The following is a 21,381-nucleotide window of genomic DNA, read 5'->3' as shown; positions in this document are numbered from 1 at the left end:
AGCTCACATCGCTATCATTCCAGCCATTCAAGTACAGGCTCTCACACTGCTATTCCAATCAGGCATAGCTCATAGGGCTAAGTACAGACTCTCGCACTGCTATTCCAATCAGACATCGCCCGTAGGGATATCATTCCAGTCATTCAAGTACAGGCTCTCACACTGCTATTCCAATCAGGCATAGCTCACAGCGCTATCCTTCCAGCCATTCAAGTACAGGCTCTCGCACTGCTATTCCAATCAGACATCGCCCGTAGGGATATCATTCCAGTCATTCAAGTACAGGCTCTCACACTGCTATTCCAATCAGGCATAGCTCACAGCGCTATCTGTCCAGCCATTCAGGTACAGGCTCTCACACTGCTATTTAATCAGGCATAGCTCACAGCGCTATCCTTCCAGCCATTCAAGTGCAGGCTCTCGCACTGCTATTCTAATCAGACATACCTCATAGGGCTAAGTACAGGCTCTCACACTGCTGTTCCAATCGGACATAGCTCACAGGGCTATCGTTCCAGCCATTCAGGTACAGGCTCTCACACTGCTATTCTAATCAGGCATAGCTCACAGCGCTATCCTTCCAGCCATTCAAGTGCAGGCTCTCGCACTGCTATTACAATTAGACATCGCCCGTAGGGGATATCATTCCAGTCATTCATGTGCAGGCTCTCACACTGCTATTCCAATCAGACATAGCTCACAGGGCTAAGTACAGGCTCTCACACTGCTGTTCCAATCGGACATAGCTCACAGGGCTATCATTCCAGCCATTCAAGTACAGGCTCTCACACTGCTGTTCCAATCAGACATCGCCCGTAGGGGATATCATTCCAGTCATTCATGTACAGGCTCTCACACTACTATTCCAATCAGACATAGCTCATAGGGCTAAGTACAGCCTCTCACACTGCTATTCCAATCAGACATCGCCCGTAGGGATATCATTCCAGTCATTCAAGTACAGGCTCTCACACTGCTATTCCAATCAGGCATAGCTCACAGGGCTATCATTCCAGCCATTCAAGTACAGGCTCTCACACTGCTGTTCCAATCAGACATAGCTCACAGCGCTATCCTTCCAGCCATTGAAGTGCAGGCTCTCACACTGCTGTTCCAATCGGACATAGCTCACAGGGCTATCGTTCCAGCCATTCAGGTACAGGCTCTCACACTGCTATTCTAATCAGGCATAGCTCACAGCGCTATCCTTCCAGCCATTCAAGTGCAGGCTCTCGCACTGCTATTACAATTAGACATCGCCCGTAGGGGATATCATTCCAGTCATTCATGTGCAGGCTCTCACACTGCTATTCCAATCAGACATAGCTCACAGGGCTAAGTACAGGCTCTCACACTGCTGTTCCAATCGGACATAGCTCACAGCGCTATCCTTCCAGCCATTCAAGTACAGGCTCTCGCACTGCTATTCCAATCAGACATCGCCCGTAGGGATATCATTCCAGTCATTCAAGTACAGGCTCTCACACTGCTATTCCAATCAGGCATAGCTCACAGCGCTATCTGTCCAGCCATTCAGGTACAGGCTCTCACACTGCTATTCTAATCAGGCATAGCTCACAGCGCTATCCTTCCAGCCATTCAAGTGCAGGCTCTCGCACTGCTATTCTAATCAGACATACCTCATAGGGCTAAGTACAGGCTCTCACACTGCTGTTCCAATCGGACATAGCTCACAGGGCTATCGTTCCAGCCATTCAGGTACAGGCTCTCACACTGCTATTCTAATCAGGCATAGCTCACAGCGCTATCCTTCCAGCCATTCAAGTGCAGGCTCTCGCACTGCTATTACAATTAGACATCGCCCGTAGGGGATATCATTCCAGTCATTCATGTGCAGGCTCTCACACTGCTATTCCAATCAGACATAGCTCACAGGGCTAAGTACAGGCTCTCACACTGCTGTTCCAATCGGACATAGCTCACAGGGCTATCATTCCAGCCATTCAAGTACAGGCTCTCACACTGCTGTTCCAATCAGACATCGCCCGTAGGGGATATCATTCCAGTCATTCATGTACAGGCTCTCACACTACTATTCCAATCAGACATAGCTCATAGGGCTAAGTACAGCCTCTCACACTGCTATTCCAATCAGACATCGCCCGTAGGGATATCATTCCAGTCATTCAAGTACAGGCTCTCACACTGCTATTCCAATCAGGCATAGCTCACAGGGCTATCATTCCAGCCATTCAAGTACAGGCTCTCACACTGCTGTTCCAATCAGACATAGCTCACAGCGCTATCCTTCCAGCCATTGAAGTGCAGGCTCTCACACTGCTGTTCCAATCAGACATCGCTTGTAGTCCTAAGTACAGGCTCTCACACTGCTGTTCCAATCAGACATCGCTCACAGCGCTATCCTTCCAGCCATTCAAGTACAGGCTCTCACACTGCTATTCCAAGCAGGCATAGCTCACAGCGCTATCCTTCCAGCCATTCAAGTACAGGCTCTCACTCTGCTATTTCAATCAGGCATAGCTCACAGCGCTATTATTCGAGCCATTCAAGTACAGGCTCTCACACTGCTATTCCAATCGGGCATAGCTCACAGCGCTATCCTTCCAGCCATTCAAGTACAGGCTCTCACACTGCTGTTCCAATCAGGCATAGCTCACAGCGCTATCCTTCCAGCCATTCAAGTACAGGCTCTCACACTGCTGTTCCAAATATATCAAACCAGGCTCACAGTGCTGTCCTTCCAGCTCTTTTGCACTTGTCTCCTGAGCTGCCATTCCAACTAAATCAGAACATACTCCTAGACCCCCACCCCAAATATAGAAGATCTGGCTCCAAGAGCTGACATTCCAACTACAGCCTGAAGGGCCTCAAAGGTTGCCATATCAGAACAGGCTCCCTAACCTGTCATTCCAGTTGTGTTATGTTATGTTTGGTATTTATTAAGTGCTGAGCTGGCACACTTATTTGTGTGGCAATGCAGTGCTGCAGTTGCGTGGGTTTCCGATAGACCTTGATCTGAAACAAGGCATCCCCTGCATTCTGTGGCTGGGTCGCATCGAGGGGGGAGGCTATGGCAGGGGCTACGTGGTCTCTGCAGGCCAGGAGAAGCCACCTTCCTTGTCGATGTGACCCTTGGTCATGGAGAATGGGGATGCCCCATGGTTCACCCACCTTCTCGAACGCCTACCTCAGGAAACCCCAAAGCACGACCTCATAGAAAGCCATCTCTTAAGAAGTGTGCCTCGCAACATGGTCCCCTCCATGAGAGCGGCAAGGTGTATCTGGTGCCAGGAGTACTCCTTGCAGAAAAACAAAGGCAGCCTACCACTGGAACAATGGAAAAAAAAAACATTGATCATAGTTTTGTCTCTGATTAACTTAGATTGGGAATTTTACATTAATTGTCCCACTTACCATCATCGAACATAAAAACACTCTCTGTACACATAGGAAAAATGTCATATTTTTTATTTTATATTCATGGTTATTATTTCTTAAGTAAGTTAAGTAGTATGTCATGGTTTATATTTGGACCATGTGGGGAAGGTAAAAGCATATTACACAAAAAGAAAACAAAAAATGCATTCATCCATGTACCAATATTTCAAGCGACGTGCAGATCAATTTGTAAGCAAGTCTCTAAGTTTTAGAAGGGCAGCGTGAGGCTGATTGCCCAATAGACATTGCGGGTAAGGAGAAGATCAGTATTTGGAACACAGTCTGTGAGCCTGCTCCTAGAACAAGCGTATTTCTCACCCAGTGGCCTGCAGATTCGGGAGCTATCGCGAGCAGGAGGGAAGCTACGAGATGGCGGCTCCTGGGCAGCAAGGAACAAGTCAGCTGCACCTGCCCAGAAGACCAGAACGACTAGCAAAAGACAGAATCCAACTGGAGGGCAGATAACAATCCAGCGGGGCAGCCCGGCGGCCATATTGTGTATGCCGGAGTCCAAGGTGATTGTTGGCCATCTAAAGCTCTCGGCTCACACCGCAACAAATCTACTAGTGAAGCCAGGAGACCTCGAAACGCGCGATGGGCATAAGTAGGAGGAGAGAGAGTGTATGTAAAATATGTGGAACCACAACCACAAAGCATTGACCAGTCAAACATCCCAGAGATTTGGGCTAAGAGGGATTGCCAATCGCACACCTTGAGACAATGGAGACAATATGAATGTAATAATAAAGAAGCAGCATTACATAAATTCCCCTCCTACCACCGGGGCAACGGAGCACTCCACCTACCTTATTCTGAACCTCCAAAATGCCGCATGATCACACATCTAAAAAAAAAGTGTTCACAAGAAAAAGAATTGAATAAAATAGAAATAAATGCATATGTATGCCAAAAATAGGTGTATTCTCTTGCCACAAATATAAAAAACGTTTCACAATATGGAACAATACTTAAAAAAAATATACAATTCATCGTCCAATTCACAGCCACAATATCTTCAAAGAGCTTCAAAACCTGTATAAAACTCCTCCAGCTACCAAATCCATCACCACACCCAGTGCCATAAGTGTCACCTCCTCATATACATGTAAAAGGTAAAACCACATGTGGAAAACTGCCCACTCTACTAGAGCTTAGCAGGAATGGCTGCCCGTGATGTGCCACTGATAACTTGTTTGCCACAGTCACATTAGCCCAACATGTTTCTGTTCTTAATTAATGCGAACATTCATCACAAGCATTAGCATCACTCGTCCTGGATCATCAACCTGTGTTTTAGTTGGTTGTGGCCGACTGTAATAAACCTCTGATTATATCCACAGAGGCACAGACAGGGCAGGGCCTGATGGTGCAAGGCCCACCCAAAATCTGTAAATGCACACTCTACAGTGCTGTGGGCATTTACAGATGTTCATGTCCTTGTGGTGGGCCCAGCTACATTAGCTTCAGGCTCGACTTGTTAGACAATCCTGCTACACCTCTCTATATCCAGTGCCCTGAATGCCCATTGCTCTATGTGATCTTCCTTTAGACTTCTCACCATAAACCTTTAGGACAAAACTCAAATTGAATAGGTCCTTTTTGAGTGGACAACAAAGTATGAAGTGGGTACTGGGCACAACCTCTTCTATAGCGTGGGTCAGTCCACAGCTGTCCACAGACACATCCTCTTTTTCCTCCAAGTGCATATTCAGCAGCCTCCAGTCAGACATCCAGACGCCCGCAGATCGTTCCATTCTGTGAATGTCTGGATGTCAGACTGGAGGCTGATGCATATGCACATCGGAGTGGATTAGGATGCATATTGTCAAGAGAGTTATGAACTTGCAAATTGATTTAATGAGCAAATCTACAAACTGGTGGAAACAAGACCTATGTAAAGCCGGCCCATATGTTAGATTACAATAAGCTATATTCCCTACATCCTTTTACCTGGGATAATATTGGATGGTTAAAGACAATACTTGGACCAAAACGTAACATACAAAGTTTGACGGTCCTTAACCATGGGACATTGGAGACACCTACCATCCCGTATACCACAATAATTAGGTGTCCACAGGTTCATTAGTATCGCTTGCCCGGATTTTCATCCAATACCCAACAGACTTCAAAGCAATCCTAAGGCCCTGATATAGTATTCTGCATGTATTGGATGTTTGGGGTGGCGATTGAGACGGTTATTAAGGATAGTTTTCGCCACCACCAATGGAGTCAATGTACTAGCGTCGCCTCGAATTTCAACTCCATAGGTGACCACTGCTACAGCCTCAGCTTGAATGACCATCAAGGTGACCACCACTGACTGCTTGCCCATAATGTTAGGAAATCGACTCGTGGCTGACGAAATGTGTGCAAAGGAAACCAGTGTGAAGGAAGTTTGTCGTTCCATTGCTAGGTCAGTACTCCATTTTCTGCAACCCAATACAAAGATAGTCATAATCTTTAAACTTTTCTGAACTTTGGCCCCTGACCAAATACGGTTTCCTGAGCTGCCTTCTGCTACCTATCTTCATCACTTTCATCTTCCCATGTTGGTAATCAAATCTCTCTTTAAGAGCAGAATGCTTCAAACGTAGATATCATTGCGAGTGTGTTTTCTGTCTGGGGTATGATTAGCGTTGCCTACGTACAAGGGTTTGGGTATGTTTGCCCGAATTTCTTTTTACCACAGCAAACTGAGTGAAAATAATTTGACGGGCACCAATTTTTTCACCGCCTCCAATTTTAAGGAAGCAGGGGACACCCCTGCGCCCCCAAAATAGCAAAACACAAATCATAGGGAGCGGGTGACACCCTCGCTCTCCAGGGTTGGTATTTTGCTATATATACGACCAAATTGGCCCGAAGGCCAAATCACCCAAACAAAATTCGACCAAATTGGCCATTAGGTCAATTATTTTTGGTCAAATAGGCGAATACCGCGTACAACAGGACAGGCCAGGCTAACTATTGGTTATTGGTATGTCCGCATTAGTTGCAATCAGATCCAAAACAACGCTGTCAATATACTTTCTAAAACAGGGGCGACTATGTAGCCTTGACTGAAGCCTTTATTTGTGACAAAGCGTTCGATCTCCTCTCTCATTCTACCACGCTCGACTCTTGCTGAATTCTCAGTGTGCAACAGGTTGATCATATTTGAGGTCTCTGTCAAAGTCCCCCCCCCCTCCCTTCAGTGCTTCGCGCAGCTCCTACACACGATATCGAAGGCATCCCTGAGGTCGAAAAATGCAAGCCAACTGACCACTTTTTTGAGAACCTACTTTTGTTTAATGAGATATAGTCCAGAGGCCTGGTGTGTGCAGAGCCGTCTCACTCTCGAATGTCTGCTTGGGCCTCATTGAGAAGATTCTTTTATTTCAACCTCCAGTCGAGTCTAGTTTTCTCCAAATTCTCCCTATTCAATCCAACAGGGATGTTCGACAATTTCTGGAATTGCTACGATCCCCCATTTTTTAAAATGGTGATAATTGTGGTGTCTGAACGCCCTGTCTTGGGTATTACTTACCTATGGTGCTGGCCATAGATTCGTCATCTTGCAACATTGTGTTACTACTGACTTCTGCAATTGTATTCGCTCTCCCCTCTTGCTTCCCCACTCTTTTTGACTGCTTACACTCTGTTCTCTCCTCCTCTCCTTTTCCTATCTCCTCCCCTCCTCCCCTTACTTTTTTCTATGCACTAACCCTATCAGAATTGTCCCTGGACCTAGTATGATAGCAACTTTGTCTCCTCCACCCCTCCAGCACTATCTGATATGTCGTCAGGCCTAGTATGATAGTCGCTTGTTTTGTTCCTCCCCTCCCTTTCTGAACCCTTCTCCCTCACCTTTTGTTAATCTCCGGCTCTACCAGAAATGTTGTCAGTCCTAGTACGGTAGTCGCCTGTCTGTTTCCATTCTTTCCCACTCTCCCCCTCCCTTCTTTATCTGTGTCTAAGCCGTTGCACTGTCGTTAGGCCGAGTACGATAGTTAATTTCACATCCTTACTGTCCATGGCCTGTAACAATGACATTGTATTTTCCCTTGATCCTTCCCTTGCCTTGAAGCGCTTTGAAACAGATTGTGTATAGGCGCTATATCAAACTATCATATCATCTTGTGTTCAGCTGTCCTTCCTTTAGGCCCAGTAGGCGTTCCACCACTGCTTCCTCCAGAGGAAACTCAAGGTGTGAAGTCATTTGTGTTCACGCTGCACCCATTCATAATTAAAAACACCCCAAGGCTGTGCAATAGTTCTAACAGGAGGCTACTGACATTAGCTATATTTGGGTGTGCTAAACTGCCCCCAGGAGAGCAGTGTGCTGGGCCCTGGAACAGTTGTTGGCAAATTGTGTCTCTGCTTGTCTTAGTTTATAATAATAGATCTTATAGAGAGAGGATAAGGACAGTGTGTGGGGCTTGTGTTATCATGGTCAGTCGTGCAGAGCATACTTGAAGTGCGGGTTGAAAGGGGAGGTTTGCTTCTCCTAACAGACCTAGAAGATCAGCCGGGGCACCGAGCAAGATTTGGTGATTGTTGGGATTTTGGCCAGTGAGGGGACGAGAGCGGTCGTTTACTAGGGAGTATCCAAAAACATCCTGTTCCTTTCATCAAGCACTGCATCACTGCTAGCTCAGAAGGGGACTGTGCTCAAGGGACCCATGCAGGCATAGGTTTGAAGACAGAATGGGTCTTGTCAGATGTGTGTTCACAACAGTAGAGGTCAAGTTTAGTATGTGTAACGTTAACATCCTTGTGATAGGCTCCTGGGCTGCCTTACTGCCATATTCAAACAAGCAACAGTATCCAGACATGCTCCTAAGGGTGCTATCTCAAGGGTATGAAAATAGGCTCTGAGACAATCATTCCATCTACATCAGAACAGACTCGCTGAGACGACCATTCAAAGCCCAGTGATGTGGGCAACTATACCAGTCCGATCTCCCTGAAGGTGAAATTCCAGTACGCCCCAACAATTTCAGAAGCCGCTCCCAAGGAGTGCTGTTCAAATAGCACAGCAACTATATAAGAAGAGTAGCCTAACTGTTCTCGTTCCAGTACTGAACCAACTGTCTCCGTACAGGTTCCCCGGGCTGTGCTTTCCCACACATTACCAACCATAACCTATTGAGGTGAACATGGTGGCTGCAGGGGCTCGTAATGCCTTCTCGCCCGAGTCGACAGGTCTAAATCCTGCAAGGCCTTTTAACCAGAGTTTAGGGGGCCTTACTGACCAGTAAAGCATACCTCCATTATCGCTTTTATACCAACAAAAAGCCTGGAGTGCTAACCTCCTTTTTTGGCCAAAAGAAAGTGCTTGCATAGAGGGAGCGTGATGTTTGTGTCCAAAAGGAAAAACAGGACGAAGATGATGACTGACAATGAAATGGTGAACAGTCTCCCTTTTCCATTTCCATGGCCTGTCAGGAGCTCAGCATGGGAACCAGAGGAAGGCAAAGAGACCAGTAAGTGTGGGCATGCGACGGGGCGGGAGGTGGTGTGTGTGGGCATGCGACGGGGCGGGAGGTGGTGTGTGTGGGCATGCGACGGGGCGGGAGGTGGTGTGTGTGGGCATGCGACGGGGCGGGAGGTGGTGTGTGCGCGTATGCGACGGGGCGGGAGGTGGTGTGTGTGGGCATGCAACGGGGCGGGAGGTGGTGTGTGTGGGCATGCGACGGGCTGGAGGTGGTATGAAGTGAAAGCAATCTGAGGTAAGGCAGTGAGGGGTGGCCAGAGTGAGCGGGCAAGCAGGGCATATCAGGGGAGATGGCTTATTTGGAAACAGGGATGTCATTTAGGGGTCGCCAGGGGTCCCACTTGCGACCCCTGAGTTCTCCATTGCTACCCCTGTGGTCTCCCTTGCTACCCCTAAACAAAACAAAAAAAAATTCAAGCTCCTTGGTTGTGGCCAATGCCATGTGGCTCTTTGTTTCTAGAGTGGCTGGCTTTTTTGTTCAGGCTTCTTAAAAAAACAGGGGGTTCCACAAGTGTAACACTTTGAGCAGTCACCCTAACTAAGAAAGAATAGGAATAACAAATAATTTGGCTTTCTAGAATTCTATACAATAATTGTTAGACTCATTAAAGGTTTTTATTTCAGGCACACTCAGGGGGTGAGTCACTGATTTAGTCTGTTCTTAAACGTCTCAAATTCACTATTAAGACAAAATACTCCAAAAAGCATTTAGAGTAGAATAAGCATCCATTTCGCACTATGTATTTTGCTTTTCCAAGTTGCAGTTATAGCATGTTTTTTCTGCTGATATTTATGGAGATCTATTCTTGAATGGAATGTTTATCAGTTACAGTGATATTGTAACCATATTTTTCATAGTGTACTTAGGAACAATGCTATGTGATGCCACTTCCTGTTTTGTTAAGGGGTAAAGGTTGTGTTCCATAGCTTTCCGTGATGTCACTTTGGGGTGAGGTAAGATGACATCGCCTCCTGTGATGTCATCAGAGGTCAAGGGTCATGTGATTTCACTTCCGCTACCCCTGGCATTTTGGTGAAATGACATCCCTGTTTGGAAAGAGGGCCTATGCAGCAGTTACAGGCAGCATTTTGAGAAACCCTAGTACACTCCAGAGTGCTAATGAAGCAGCCTCCCAAGTATAAACGAAACTACTCTGCGCTGCAATAATCTGCTGACCTCCAACCCCCCCTCCTCTCATAGATTAGAAACCATGTTCAGAGCTCCTTAAGGATACCCACAAAATGGCAGCAGAGGCTGTAGAAACACTGCCTGCTTGGCAGCGTCTGGTTTACCCGTTGACGTTCCACATTGCTTCTTTTTCGCGCACGCAGCTTTACCCGGTTGAAGGCACTGAATAAGTCTGCTCTTCTGCCTGGATAGCTCCATTGTTGAGCGATAAATGGATTGGATTTCTAGTCGCCGCAGGTCCACACTGTGTTGCTTAATGGAAGTCGGATTCTCAGAGTCAGAAAATATCCTTCAACGTTTCCCGCCCTCTGACGCAAAATGCAGGACTTGACTTGTGCTGCTTAGCTCTCACACCACCTACTTGGCTCCATCTATGTGCCTGGTGCCAGGGATGATGAGCAGGGCGCCACTGGGTAAAAATACCATGCGGGTGGTAAAATAGGAACTGTTAAAAAGATTTAAAAAATCAGAATTTTGTCCTCCACTCTTTCATCCACAGAACTGCTTGCTTTTCGCAGATTACTGAATTGGCCTGCTGCGTAAGACTGAAACAAATTAAGCAGGCAACCTTTGACATGGGTCTGCAACCTTCGGCTCGCCAGATGTTTTGGACTCCAACACCCATTACCTTTAGCCAGCATAGTCCATAGTGAGAGATTAAGCAAGTAGTAGTCCATATAAATTCTAAATACAATACATTGCGAAAATAAAAGTTCTGCTGTAGTCATGTCCAATATGTAATTATCTCTCTGTATTGTATAAAATATAATTGCCTACAAATTAAAACCTAAATAAAAGAAGATATTTTAAATATTTAAATTGTACTCATGTAAATACTGTCGCGTGGCAAAAATGTACACTACATTTGTGTATGTGTTACTGTCACCTAATGTACACAATAGAATTCCCATCGGTAATGGGAACTCCCGTCCCCTGCACACCTATAAATTAATGGAAAAAAAGTTTTTCCAGTCAAGTTTAGTAACAAAATTCTCAAAAGGAACTTAGTGATTTACTAGTCCAAAATTTCATGAAAACAAGAATTATGCATGTATGATTTTACCGTAAATCATATATTTTAAACATTTACATCTCAAAGAATTCCAAAATCAATTACTCTCATGGAGTTCAAGAGTGAGTCAAACAAAATTGACAATAAATTAAAAAGAAATCAGTATAGAGCTCTACACGTTTCGAGAGAATGACTCTCTTCTTCAGGAGCAAAATAGTCTTTTTGTAGTTCAAAAATATTTCTTAAATTAGTTCAACCACTTGATGTGATGCACCGTTCTGTTGTGAGATGAAAACGTCATCTATTTGCATCAATGTTAATTTATTCAGGCAGTGTAGATCACCTGGGAATTAAATTTGATCTGTATTGGTGCTGAATAATCTCGAGTATTTTATATTGAAATTACTGGAGGATTAATTAACACTATGGTTACCTGCAAACAGAATAAACAATCCTCTGTTAATTGTATAATCTCTCTTCTGAGTCGGAATCGAATTCCAGTTCGTGATCAGTACTGGCTAGATATATCAATAATCATTTGTTCCCTTCCGTTATTTTACAGCACCTGTTTTTTAAATGAAACGTGTGCATCATAGGTCTGCATGTTAAAGTACTTCCTCTCAATTATTTATACTCCATCAGTGGCGATAATACTCACCATTTGGGGCTCGAAATGCAGGGACTGGCCGTACTCAGGATCCCAGTGTTAGCCACAGCATGCAATCTGTGAAAATTTGCCTAACATTAGTGTCCAAAGTATCCGCTATTACTCACTATGCTCACCTAATTATCCCGATTCGGTTGGTACATCCGCGAGGTACTGAGGGTTCCTGCCGTGCCACTTGATCCACTTACGTATGAACCTGTTGCTCCGCAAGGGTTTTAAAATGTAGTCACATGATGCGTCCAGGAATTATCGGAACCGTAGTTTCTAATCCTTGGCTTGCAATTGCACGGTAGTGTTTCTGATTCAGAATGATATATTCGTGTAGTACTAGGATCTGACTTTAAACAACTTATTGTGCATCGGAGAATCAGTCTGAATCGGAACGAAACACTACCGTGCAATCGCAAGCCAAGAATTGTGTTCATTGTTGTGCTGACATTTGATAAGAGTAATTTATTTTCTCCCCCGTACCCTTTACATTTATTGAGATTCAATGAGCCTGAGGAGCTCAACTTATTAAGATTAGAACTAATATTCAGTTACATAGGGTGGGCTTTCTCTCATTTTCTTGTGTAGTACTGTCCCTAACGTCCCTTTTCTTATGTACCAATGTGTTTCCCCTCCACTATCCGGCCCGCAGACACCAATATATTCACTGAGGCCTTGTGAGGGCACCTCTGCCTCCACTGTCTGTATTTCAGCTCCTCTAGATATCCCAAGGCTGGTTATCTGTGATTCTCCCCTCCCATAGGGCTGTGGCCCATGCTACTTAGTCGCAGGGCAGCACCCGAACCCCCCACCCCCCCCCCCCCCCCCGGGGAGTTTAGAAACAGTCACTAAATCTCTAGGATTGTGTAGTTCCCTCAACAATTCTTTCTTGGCACTTGTCTTTCTTAGTAGGCAGTAGAGGTCATCCGGGTCTCTTGCTGGTCCTCCTGAACTCTACCAGGCGCCACCACTCTGTAGCCCCTGAATCGTCTAACCGAGGTCAGACATCAGACTATGCAATGTCCCCTCCCTCACACTAGGGCTTGCCTAGAGGGTCTTCCCCAGTCTCTCGTCTCCCTTTAACTTGGAATGTGACCACAGAGCTTCTCCGGCCTGACATTTGCTCACGCCCATCTCCACCAGTGTAGGTGTACTTCCCTGACCTAGGTCCTAAAGGACTTTCCACCACTCTGGCTTCTCCCTGCACTTGTCCCCCTTCTCCTTGGTTCCTGCTGCTCCTGTCTTCTCCCTCCTCTTTCTCCCCGCTCCCTGCCACTTCCCTCCTTATTCACTTTTCTCTGCATCCGCCGACATCCTAACTCTCACTCTTCCCTATTTTCTAGCCTCATTTTAATGCTCCATTTTAAAGTAATTAAAGGACAACTGTAGCATAATAATGTAACATGACATAGTATATGGGATAAAGTACCCTCGACTATACGTTATATGGATATTGGAAATCGGTGATGAGTTTTGTGACCAAATAGAGGAGCGAGGCCGAAGGCAGAGTTCCTTTATAAGGTCACGGAACTCCAGAACGACTTGCAATATCGTTTTTGTGTATGGTAGGGAGTATTTATTCTTGAACACATGGTCCTATGCTGTCATACCCTTTAACACCTTGTGTCTTGCATAATATAATGCAAGAGATCTTCCATTTGCTGGTCCATTTAATACATACAGAATCTGTTCGGATTCAAGAGCGAGAATGCAGCTCCTAATGGGTTGCAGAAAATGAGTTCAAGGAGTTTAATAAAATGTATCGTAAAAAGTGTTCATTTAAAATAAGTGATAACATTCCGATTCTCGCTCACGTGTTCATCTCCAGCAGTGCACAAACATAACATTCAACTCCTCTTTGCCAGTTAATGGCTTCAAAGTGACACACAACTATTCTGCAAGCAAAGAATTTTGAAAAAACCTTTCACTGCTTTAATTAAATGCTGCAGTGACAGCTGGAATTCTCTCTGCTGGCTCAAGCTGCAGACATTGTGATGAAGTGTAATAACTGATTACAGAGCAAGTGTGATGTCTTTCTTATTACAGGTCAGTTGCGATGTCGCAACTAGGCTATAATATGAACATTATTGCCAGGCTTTTATGCAGATATTGCAGGTTGACCTGGATTATGGCTTTCATGCCCCGACGGGCGAGAGGACATGGCTGGTAACGGCCCTTCAGCCTGAGCCATTGCAGGCACGAGAGCATCAGCTCGGGCTGTGGGTCGTTGCAGGCCAGGTCCTCCTCCCCCCCCACACCCTGCCGGGACGTAAGACATTCACACTCCGAGGTGCAAATGTTTTCCTTTTTTCCACCCTCAGGAGATTCTCTGCTTGTGCAGCCAATCTCCTGAGGGAAGGAAAAAAAAAAAAGATGGCTACCACCATAAGGAAGAGGGACTGAATCCCTTTTCCATTTCAATGTGGCAGCTGGGATCGGCGGAGTGCATGGACTGGAGCTCAAAGCTAAGTTTGGAGGTGGTCTGAAAGAGAGTTTGTTGGTATTGGGGGTTAGAGGGAGGTGGGGAAGAAACAGGGAGAAGGCGGCTCCATGTTGCCTCCCCACATACATAAAATTGAAAAAAGGCGCCACTCGGGTGGCTGGAACAGCGTGTGGAGAATACTATTTCAGCTATCTGATTATCCAATGGCCCTTCTCCAGGTGCGGATATAAGAAAATCACATCCCTTATTCCGTTATAGTCGATTGATGCTGCAATGCGTACCGCCACAGTCCACACACTTTGGAAAAGCACGCCCCCCCCCCTCTGCGGACTTACGACTACCACTAAAACTCTTAGTTATAGCAATGACTAGGTTTTCCGATTCCTTTACTTTAAGCTCATTTTCTTTGCCATGTCAGTTATTAGTCTATAAAGGGGTAATTTATGGTAGGATATTTATTAAGTGTAATGCAGGGATTTAGCAGAGGCGTGCAGGAATGCATCAATGCTAAACCACGATGCTGTTCATTAAATGCACTTTCATTAAACCTCTTAAAATATTAGTGGTATAATGGTGTGTTTTTCAAACCGAACAGATGCTGCATGGATTGTGTTAAAATGGGGTGATGGTGTGACCCTGCATAAGGAATAAAGTATTCCCTACTGTACCTTTTTAAGTTACCTTGTAAGGTACAGTGGGACATACTCGACTCTGAATTCCGGTTACCGTATATAGATCTATTGAGTCGGGGAACCGCCAGAGCCGGCACACAGTGTAAAAGGTAGCTGACCTGACCAATAATTGCCACCTAATCCCTAAAGATGGCCAATAGGCATTTCAGATCACATTAATGTGAATTCCCTTACTCTGAGGATTCATGGCCCTTGGGTGATGATACCTTTGTATGTTTTAGTGCAGAGCTGCTCTTTAGGACAGGTGGGCAAGCATCTGTCTGTATGGTGGCGTGTATATTAAACGATGATCAAATCAGCCTTCAAAGTGTCCTTTTGTAAACCTGGTGCACATAATTGTTGGTAACAATATTCAAGATCCATATTTGTGTATTTATACCCACAGTATGATATGACATTTATAACGCGCCTATACACAAGTGTTTCAAGGCGCGACAGCACGCATTTAACATGTATGATACTCGTTTGGAACTTTTATATAGCCTTCATCAGAAGGGAGAAAAAGACACTAATAAAGGGGGGCTCTCTTTTGAAAAGGCATTATCAGGAATAAAGGTCCCTCCCCACGAGTATGCAAACAAACTAAGTTATCAATGTTCCCATTTGGGATAGAAATCTTCCCTAAGGATATTTGCAATATGTCAGATGCACACACATCTATGCTGAAATGCAGTACTTATATGCCTATAATTGGACGACTGGCTGATGACGATTATCGGCCAAAGCTATGTCTGATACACAATTGATAGTAACAGTTTTACACAAATTGGAAATTTCAAACAATAACAAAAAATCCAGTTTGAACCTATCAAGCTATTTCTAGGGGTGCAAATATGATTCGGAGCAAAGGTGTTTACATACAAAGTAACGGTGGAAGACTTTCAGGATGTAATTACCAGACATCTTAATATCACACAGTTAAGAATGTGAAATGATTTCCTCAGTATACATTTAGTCCTCAGTGTCAGATTACACATAACCCAATGCAAGGCTGTCTCTATCTTTAGTGGTCCCAAGCAAAAGCGTACTAGGAGGATCTAGTGGTTGCAGATAAGAAGGCGGTCAGGTCCCTACAATGGTGAGATGCACAGCACCTAAAGATAGAAAAAGCATGCTGTTCTACTGAGGTGACTGTCCAAACAGGTACATCACCGCAGGATTCAAGTCGTCCTCAGTGCCCCAGACACAGTAAGACGTAAATGTACTGGAATTGTCAACAATGGAATTTGCAGTGAAATATTTTCAAATAAAGATATCAAGACCAACAACACTACAAAGATGTGCTACATAATCAGGCAGGGGGTGGGGCACATTCCCCACAAATGCGCAGAACCGCGCACAGCACATTTGGACATGGTGTCTTTAAGGAGGCAATTCTCGAGTGGCAGAATATCTTCCAGGATTACACAATTAGATTGTAGACAAGCTGAATTGTCAGCTGTTGGAAGCACACAAATGGGTGTTGGACAAGGACATCTTAGACCATATTCCTAAGGTGTGGTGGTCCAGACTTGGATCTCTTTGCAGCAAGGAATAATGCGAAATTCCAGCACTTTCCCTCTATGGACCTGCAGCAGGGGTCACTAAGCAATACACCACTGATCAATTGGCATAGAATCTTTGTTTACGATCACTCTCCAAGTCTACTGATTTCCAACGTCCTACACTCACATGTGCCAATGATTCTCATTGCCTCAAAGTAAGTGAAACAGATCTGGTACTCTTAACTGATGCACTTGGAAGTACCACCATACACATAGATAAATCGAGTACTAATGACATGCATTGAGGGAAATATCCCTCATCCCAACAGGAGACCCTGAATGGGGCATCATGGATCCTGGAGATATAGATTTCGGGTACCTACAGTTGCTGGTTCAAAGAAAGTACTATTTTTGCTAAAGGAAATAGGTCAAATATGTGATTCTGCTTGGCAAGTAAGTGCTAATTTTGTATTTGGTGAAAAGCAAATGTATCCTCTGAATCCAATGCCATGAAAAAGACATTGGTTTACTTGGAGCATGTATCGGACTAGGCATTAGCAGACAACTCCCTGGAAATGCATCTAGCAGCGTTGGCAGTATATTCCGTATTTTAGCCTAGGATGTCCTGATGGAAGAGGTCAGTTGTGTGACTTCTATGCAAGATATTACATTATTGAACCGACCCACAGTGAAACAGACAACAAAGTGTACCTCTGTGTGGGTTTAAACACTTGTGTATTCAGCTGTTTAACCAATGTGTGTATGCGATTTATAACATCTATGTAAACGGGAAGCATCTCTAATAGGACTCACTTTTATACGAGGGGTATGTGAATTTACATGCATTGTCAGTAGATGAACTTTGCATGAGCGTACAGAAGAATGAGGTTGTGTTTGCACCTCAGCCACGGTTTTCTTCCAAGTCATTCCACAATTTATTATGAATCAAACGGTTGGCCTTCAAGTTTAAAAACAAAAAAAAAACACAATCTGAGGCAGTGGAACGACTTCATGCATTCTTTGTCAGAAGGACAATATACATTCTGTAGATAAAGCAAAGGACATTTAGTAAGATATAATCGTTTTGTCCTACTGCCATCTATTGTTTGGAAACCTATTTCTAAAGGTAACCTATCTAGGTGCGTAGTTCAGCTGATGCAAGAATGCTGTAGGCTATTGAAAAAGACACTGGCCAAAGGGACCAGTGCAACAGCTGCTACAGTTGTTAACCTCTCGCATGTTCCATTATAACACATATTCCAAGTAGGCTTTTAGCCCTCCACACACACAAAGTAGTATTGCATTGATACACAAACTATAGTAGACTCCTTTGTCGGAAAGGCTGTACTGAAAAACAGATTTCAAAATGTGACATGAGCTTTTGCATCCCCTAGATCAAGCTGCTCTTGAGTTCATGAGCGGCAAGGGAACTTACAACCGATTCACTCTGCGAAAGACCTGGAACAGTATTTTTGCTGCTTGTCATGGTTTTAGATTTACCTGCATTCCATTCCACCTCCTTGGGAGATTGGAATATTTTGAGATAGATTTACAAGTTACAATATGTGTTTATTTATTTTCCATTAAATGTGAAGGATATTATCTTGGTAATATGGAGGTACAGTTGGTGCGTTTTGTGTTACTTTTGTTAGATATTCTAGCTCGTTGCCTTCACTTCATAGCATATTCATATACAAGATGTGTAGTTTAAAAAAAATAGGAGTGTGTAGATTTGGCGTCCTCGGCCCCGAGACAGCTCGATGATTCCTAATTAATGCAGGAGAGAAGTTGCGACCAGACTACAAAACAGCCCGAATGTTATATTTAAGTAGACGCTGAGGGCACATTAGAGATTTCACAGGCAGGTCCCTCAAGGAATCAAGTCAGAAATGCATCGATATACTAAACATAAAAAAAGCCTATGTTTTTGATATGCACGCAATCAATGTAACTCATCTTTAAGTAAATGAGACGCACAGATTGAACAAGTCAAAGTGATGTATAGAAGGAATTTAGTAGGAATATTTCATGGCTGAGCCATTGGAGGTGCACCCGGTATCTCACAAGTTTTTTGCCAGAATATTGTACGATAAGCATAAATACTTTCCATCTGTAGAGGGAGCCTACTTATGGAACCAAGGGATTAGGAGCCTGGACCTCCTACAGGTAGCTAGTTACTCATATGCACATCTAAATGCCCTTTTTGACAAATCTGTAAACGAGTTGTAATATTTTCGACCAACCAAGAGATGGACTATGGCACAGCATGTGAAACCGAGACCGGCTGCAAAAATACTATAATGGGTAACTGGCCTTTACCGCATTGTGATAAATCAGCCGGAAAGGTTCTTGCTCAATATATATTGTTTAACAGAAGCACCTTGTTCTTCTCCACTTGAACCTTGTACCATTGTGTGCGGTTGCCTTTCTTTGACATGCTTGGAGAAAAGGTCTTGGTGCATGCAAAAGTGTGACATGCAATCAAAGAGAGTGTATTTATCCTCTTGAAATGTGAGATGGCCTAATGACTCCTAAACATGGGCGTTAACAAAATATTCAGGTTTTTAACCACTTTATTGATGCATTTGTAATTTGTAGAACATATTGATTGCTTTTCTGTTACCGTTCGATCTAAAAGCTTCTACTACACATGCACACTTAATATCCTATTATTTTTAATTGTATTGTTATTCTTGCTTTTGTCATTTATATTATTACCTTTTAATACTCTTTTAATGTCATTATTACTATTGGTATTATGACTATAAAATGTATTACTATTATTACCAAGGATAATACTAATTTGATAACTACCATTATATCTGTGTTGATGCCATTATCGTACCTGAAAGAGTTTCTTATGGTATCAGTTCTCTGCTTTTATGATCCAACTTCTCTTTCTGTTTCCAGGGACAAGCCGATCTCCTTAAGTATGCGAAAACTGAGACCATGGACAACCTCAAACAAACTCACTACGCTGCTCTTTCTTGTGGACTGAACAAACCCGGCACTGGAGCAATAGAGGTGGCCAAGCCACGACGAAGCCTTGAAGTCATCCCCGAAAAAGGAGCGGATGAAACTGGAGATTGAAAGAAAGGGAAGCTGAACTACTCAGAACTCGTCACAATGGAGCGTCTAACTCTAGGACCAACTGGAGCTGCACAGAACATTGCTTTGCACTTATAAAAGTATATATATTTAGATATATATATAAATATATACATATATATTTATGGAGATTTCAAAGCACAACTGGAGAGGTTAACAGTCTGCTATACCTGTGACGGCTTGACATGCAGCAGCTCTGTGCGGGCAGAGGATTGAGGGATAAATCGGAAAGGAATTTTGTTTGCCAAAATTTGTGTCACTGAAGAATCATTTAGAACCAGTGCTCAGAGTAATTTCTCTGTCGTTTGAAAAGTAATAAGAAGTTTTCCCATGCTGACACACAAGGCTTAAGACCGCAGTGGAATGTGTCCCAGTTGACGATAGCCATACGTTCGATTTGCTGCGTACGCGCAGCACTTGCTCAAATGAAGGATTTGGAAAGCCATTGTTTGTGGTGGTGAGAATTTTGAGCCATAACTGTATATAAAATTGAAAATTCTCTGGAGCCAAGAAAATTGTGCCATAGGAGGTGCTTGTACTAAGAGAAACAATGTGCAATCTGTCGAAAAAGACTGAGGCCAAACGCTTGCTTGTGGACATGTTCAGGTGTACATATCGATTGTAAAAGTGACCAAATATGGTGTTGTACAGAGTATTTTTATTTTCATTTTGTGAAGTGCTGTGCTCACATACAAAACAGGTATACAGATTATACACTCATGCAAATGCAACTTTTAACAAAGTTTTAAGGTTTTATTTTCTAACTTAAAAAAAAACAGTGTACTGCATTTTTTCTTATGACGGGATAGTAAATACTTGAGTACTAGATTTGTTAGACATCAATTGCCATTCTGATTTTCTGGTACTTAAGGTGTTTTCTCCACGAGGCAAAGATGGCAAAGTGTAACTGTACATAGGGAAAGGAGCACTCGCCCTGTTCATGAACACTTTATGATTTGGACAATAAAGTGGAGTACAACATCTCACAGTGCAATAAAGTTCACTGAAAACAAAATATGGAGTGGGTGCAGTTTAACATTAGTCTTTGAGCATCGGGACAAAAATGTGTTAACCAATGTTTTGAATCACTTAATTGTATTGTTCTTGATTTAAAAATGAGATTCACTCTACTGCGCGAGAACCCCATCTACTAAGTACATACATGAACACATAACCTTTCCTAATAGGAGAGTGCCTACTCAAGCAGGTTTAAAATCCTGCTTTAGATCCCTACCGTAGCAGGGTAGACATATCCTTTTGGATCTGGTCCTGACCAAAAGGACAGTTCTGCATCAGAATTCTAGGCAATGTTCCCATGCGCAAGAGTACCGACAGCAACCCCAGACACCTGTTTATAGATTGGGCGGCTGACGTGCAGTACCTCTACCAGCATGGGTGGCAAATGTAATGGTGAGGGTTTCACCCTAGGTTAGTAAGGGTAAATCTAGATGTGGGCACTTGGCTCTCTATGCTTAGATGGCACAACATCTTGGATCACTTGCATTTTGAGTTCTCTGAAGTGTATTAGGAAACCAAATAAAGACCTATCATAACATGTGAGGGCATGACTCTTTGTGGGATTGACTGTGGGAATATCTATCCTGCCACTGTTGTAGATTGAGGGATTTGGCCTCAAAGATACCTTTTTGTTCTCCTAGTTTCATAAATGACAATAGAACTAGGCTGCGCTTGCACCCAAAGCAATCCTGAGGTAAACTCGTTCCCCACCTTACAAAGGCGACTGTGGCCTACGGTTAGGATTCCAGCATGAGTACTGACTTCTCTTGGTGCAACTTGAAGGTACTTTCCTCAATACTGAGGGATGATAAAGATCCCTGCACCAAGCTCTCAATCGGGTTTGGGGGTGTTTTTGTTGAAAATAAAATGGAGAGCGGCAAG

At 43.8% G+C, this 21,381-nt stretch overlaps 1 protein-coding gene across 1 annotated transcript in view; it reads left to right on the top strand.

Annotated features, from left to right (window-relative positions):
* Window positions 1–21,037, top strand: part of PLCL2 (phospholipase C like 2) — a 623,826-nt gene extending 602,789 nt beyond the window's left edge. Inside the window, exon 6 of the mRNA XM_069648899.1 lies at window positions 19,285–21,037. Within this exon, the coding sequence (XP_069505000.1) occupies window positions 19,285–19,464 (180 nt within the window). The 3' untranslated portion in view covers window positions 19,465–21,037. The remainder of the gene's footprint in view (window positions 1–19,284) is intronic.
* The last annotated feature ends 344 nt before the right edge of the window (window positions 21,038–21,381 follow it).

This window comes from Ambystoma mexicanum, chromosome 2q (assembly GCF_040938575.1).
Source record: "Ambystoma mexicanum isolate Mex_15411 chromosome 2q, UKY_AmexF1_1, whole genome shotgun sequence".
NCBI lineage: Eukaryota > Metazoa > Chordata > Amphibia > Caudata > Ambystomatidae > Ambystoma > Ambystoma mexicanum.
Note: the sequence above shows the minus strand (reverse complement) of the source record. Positions and strands in the feature narration are given on the sequence as shown.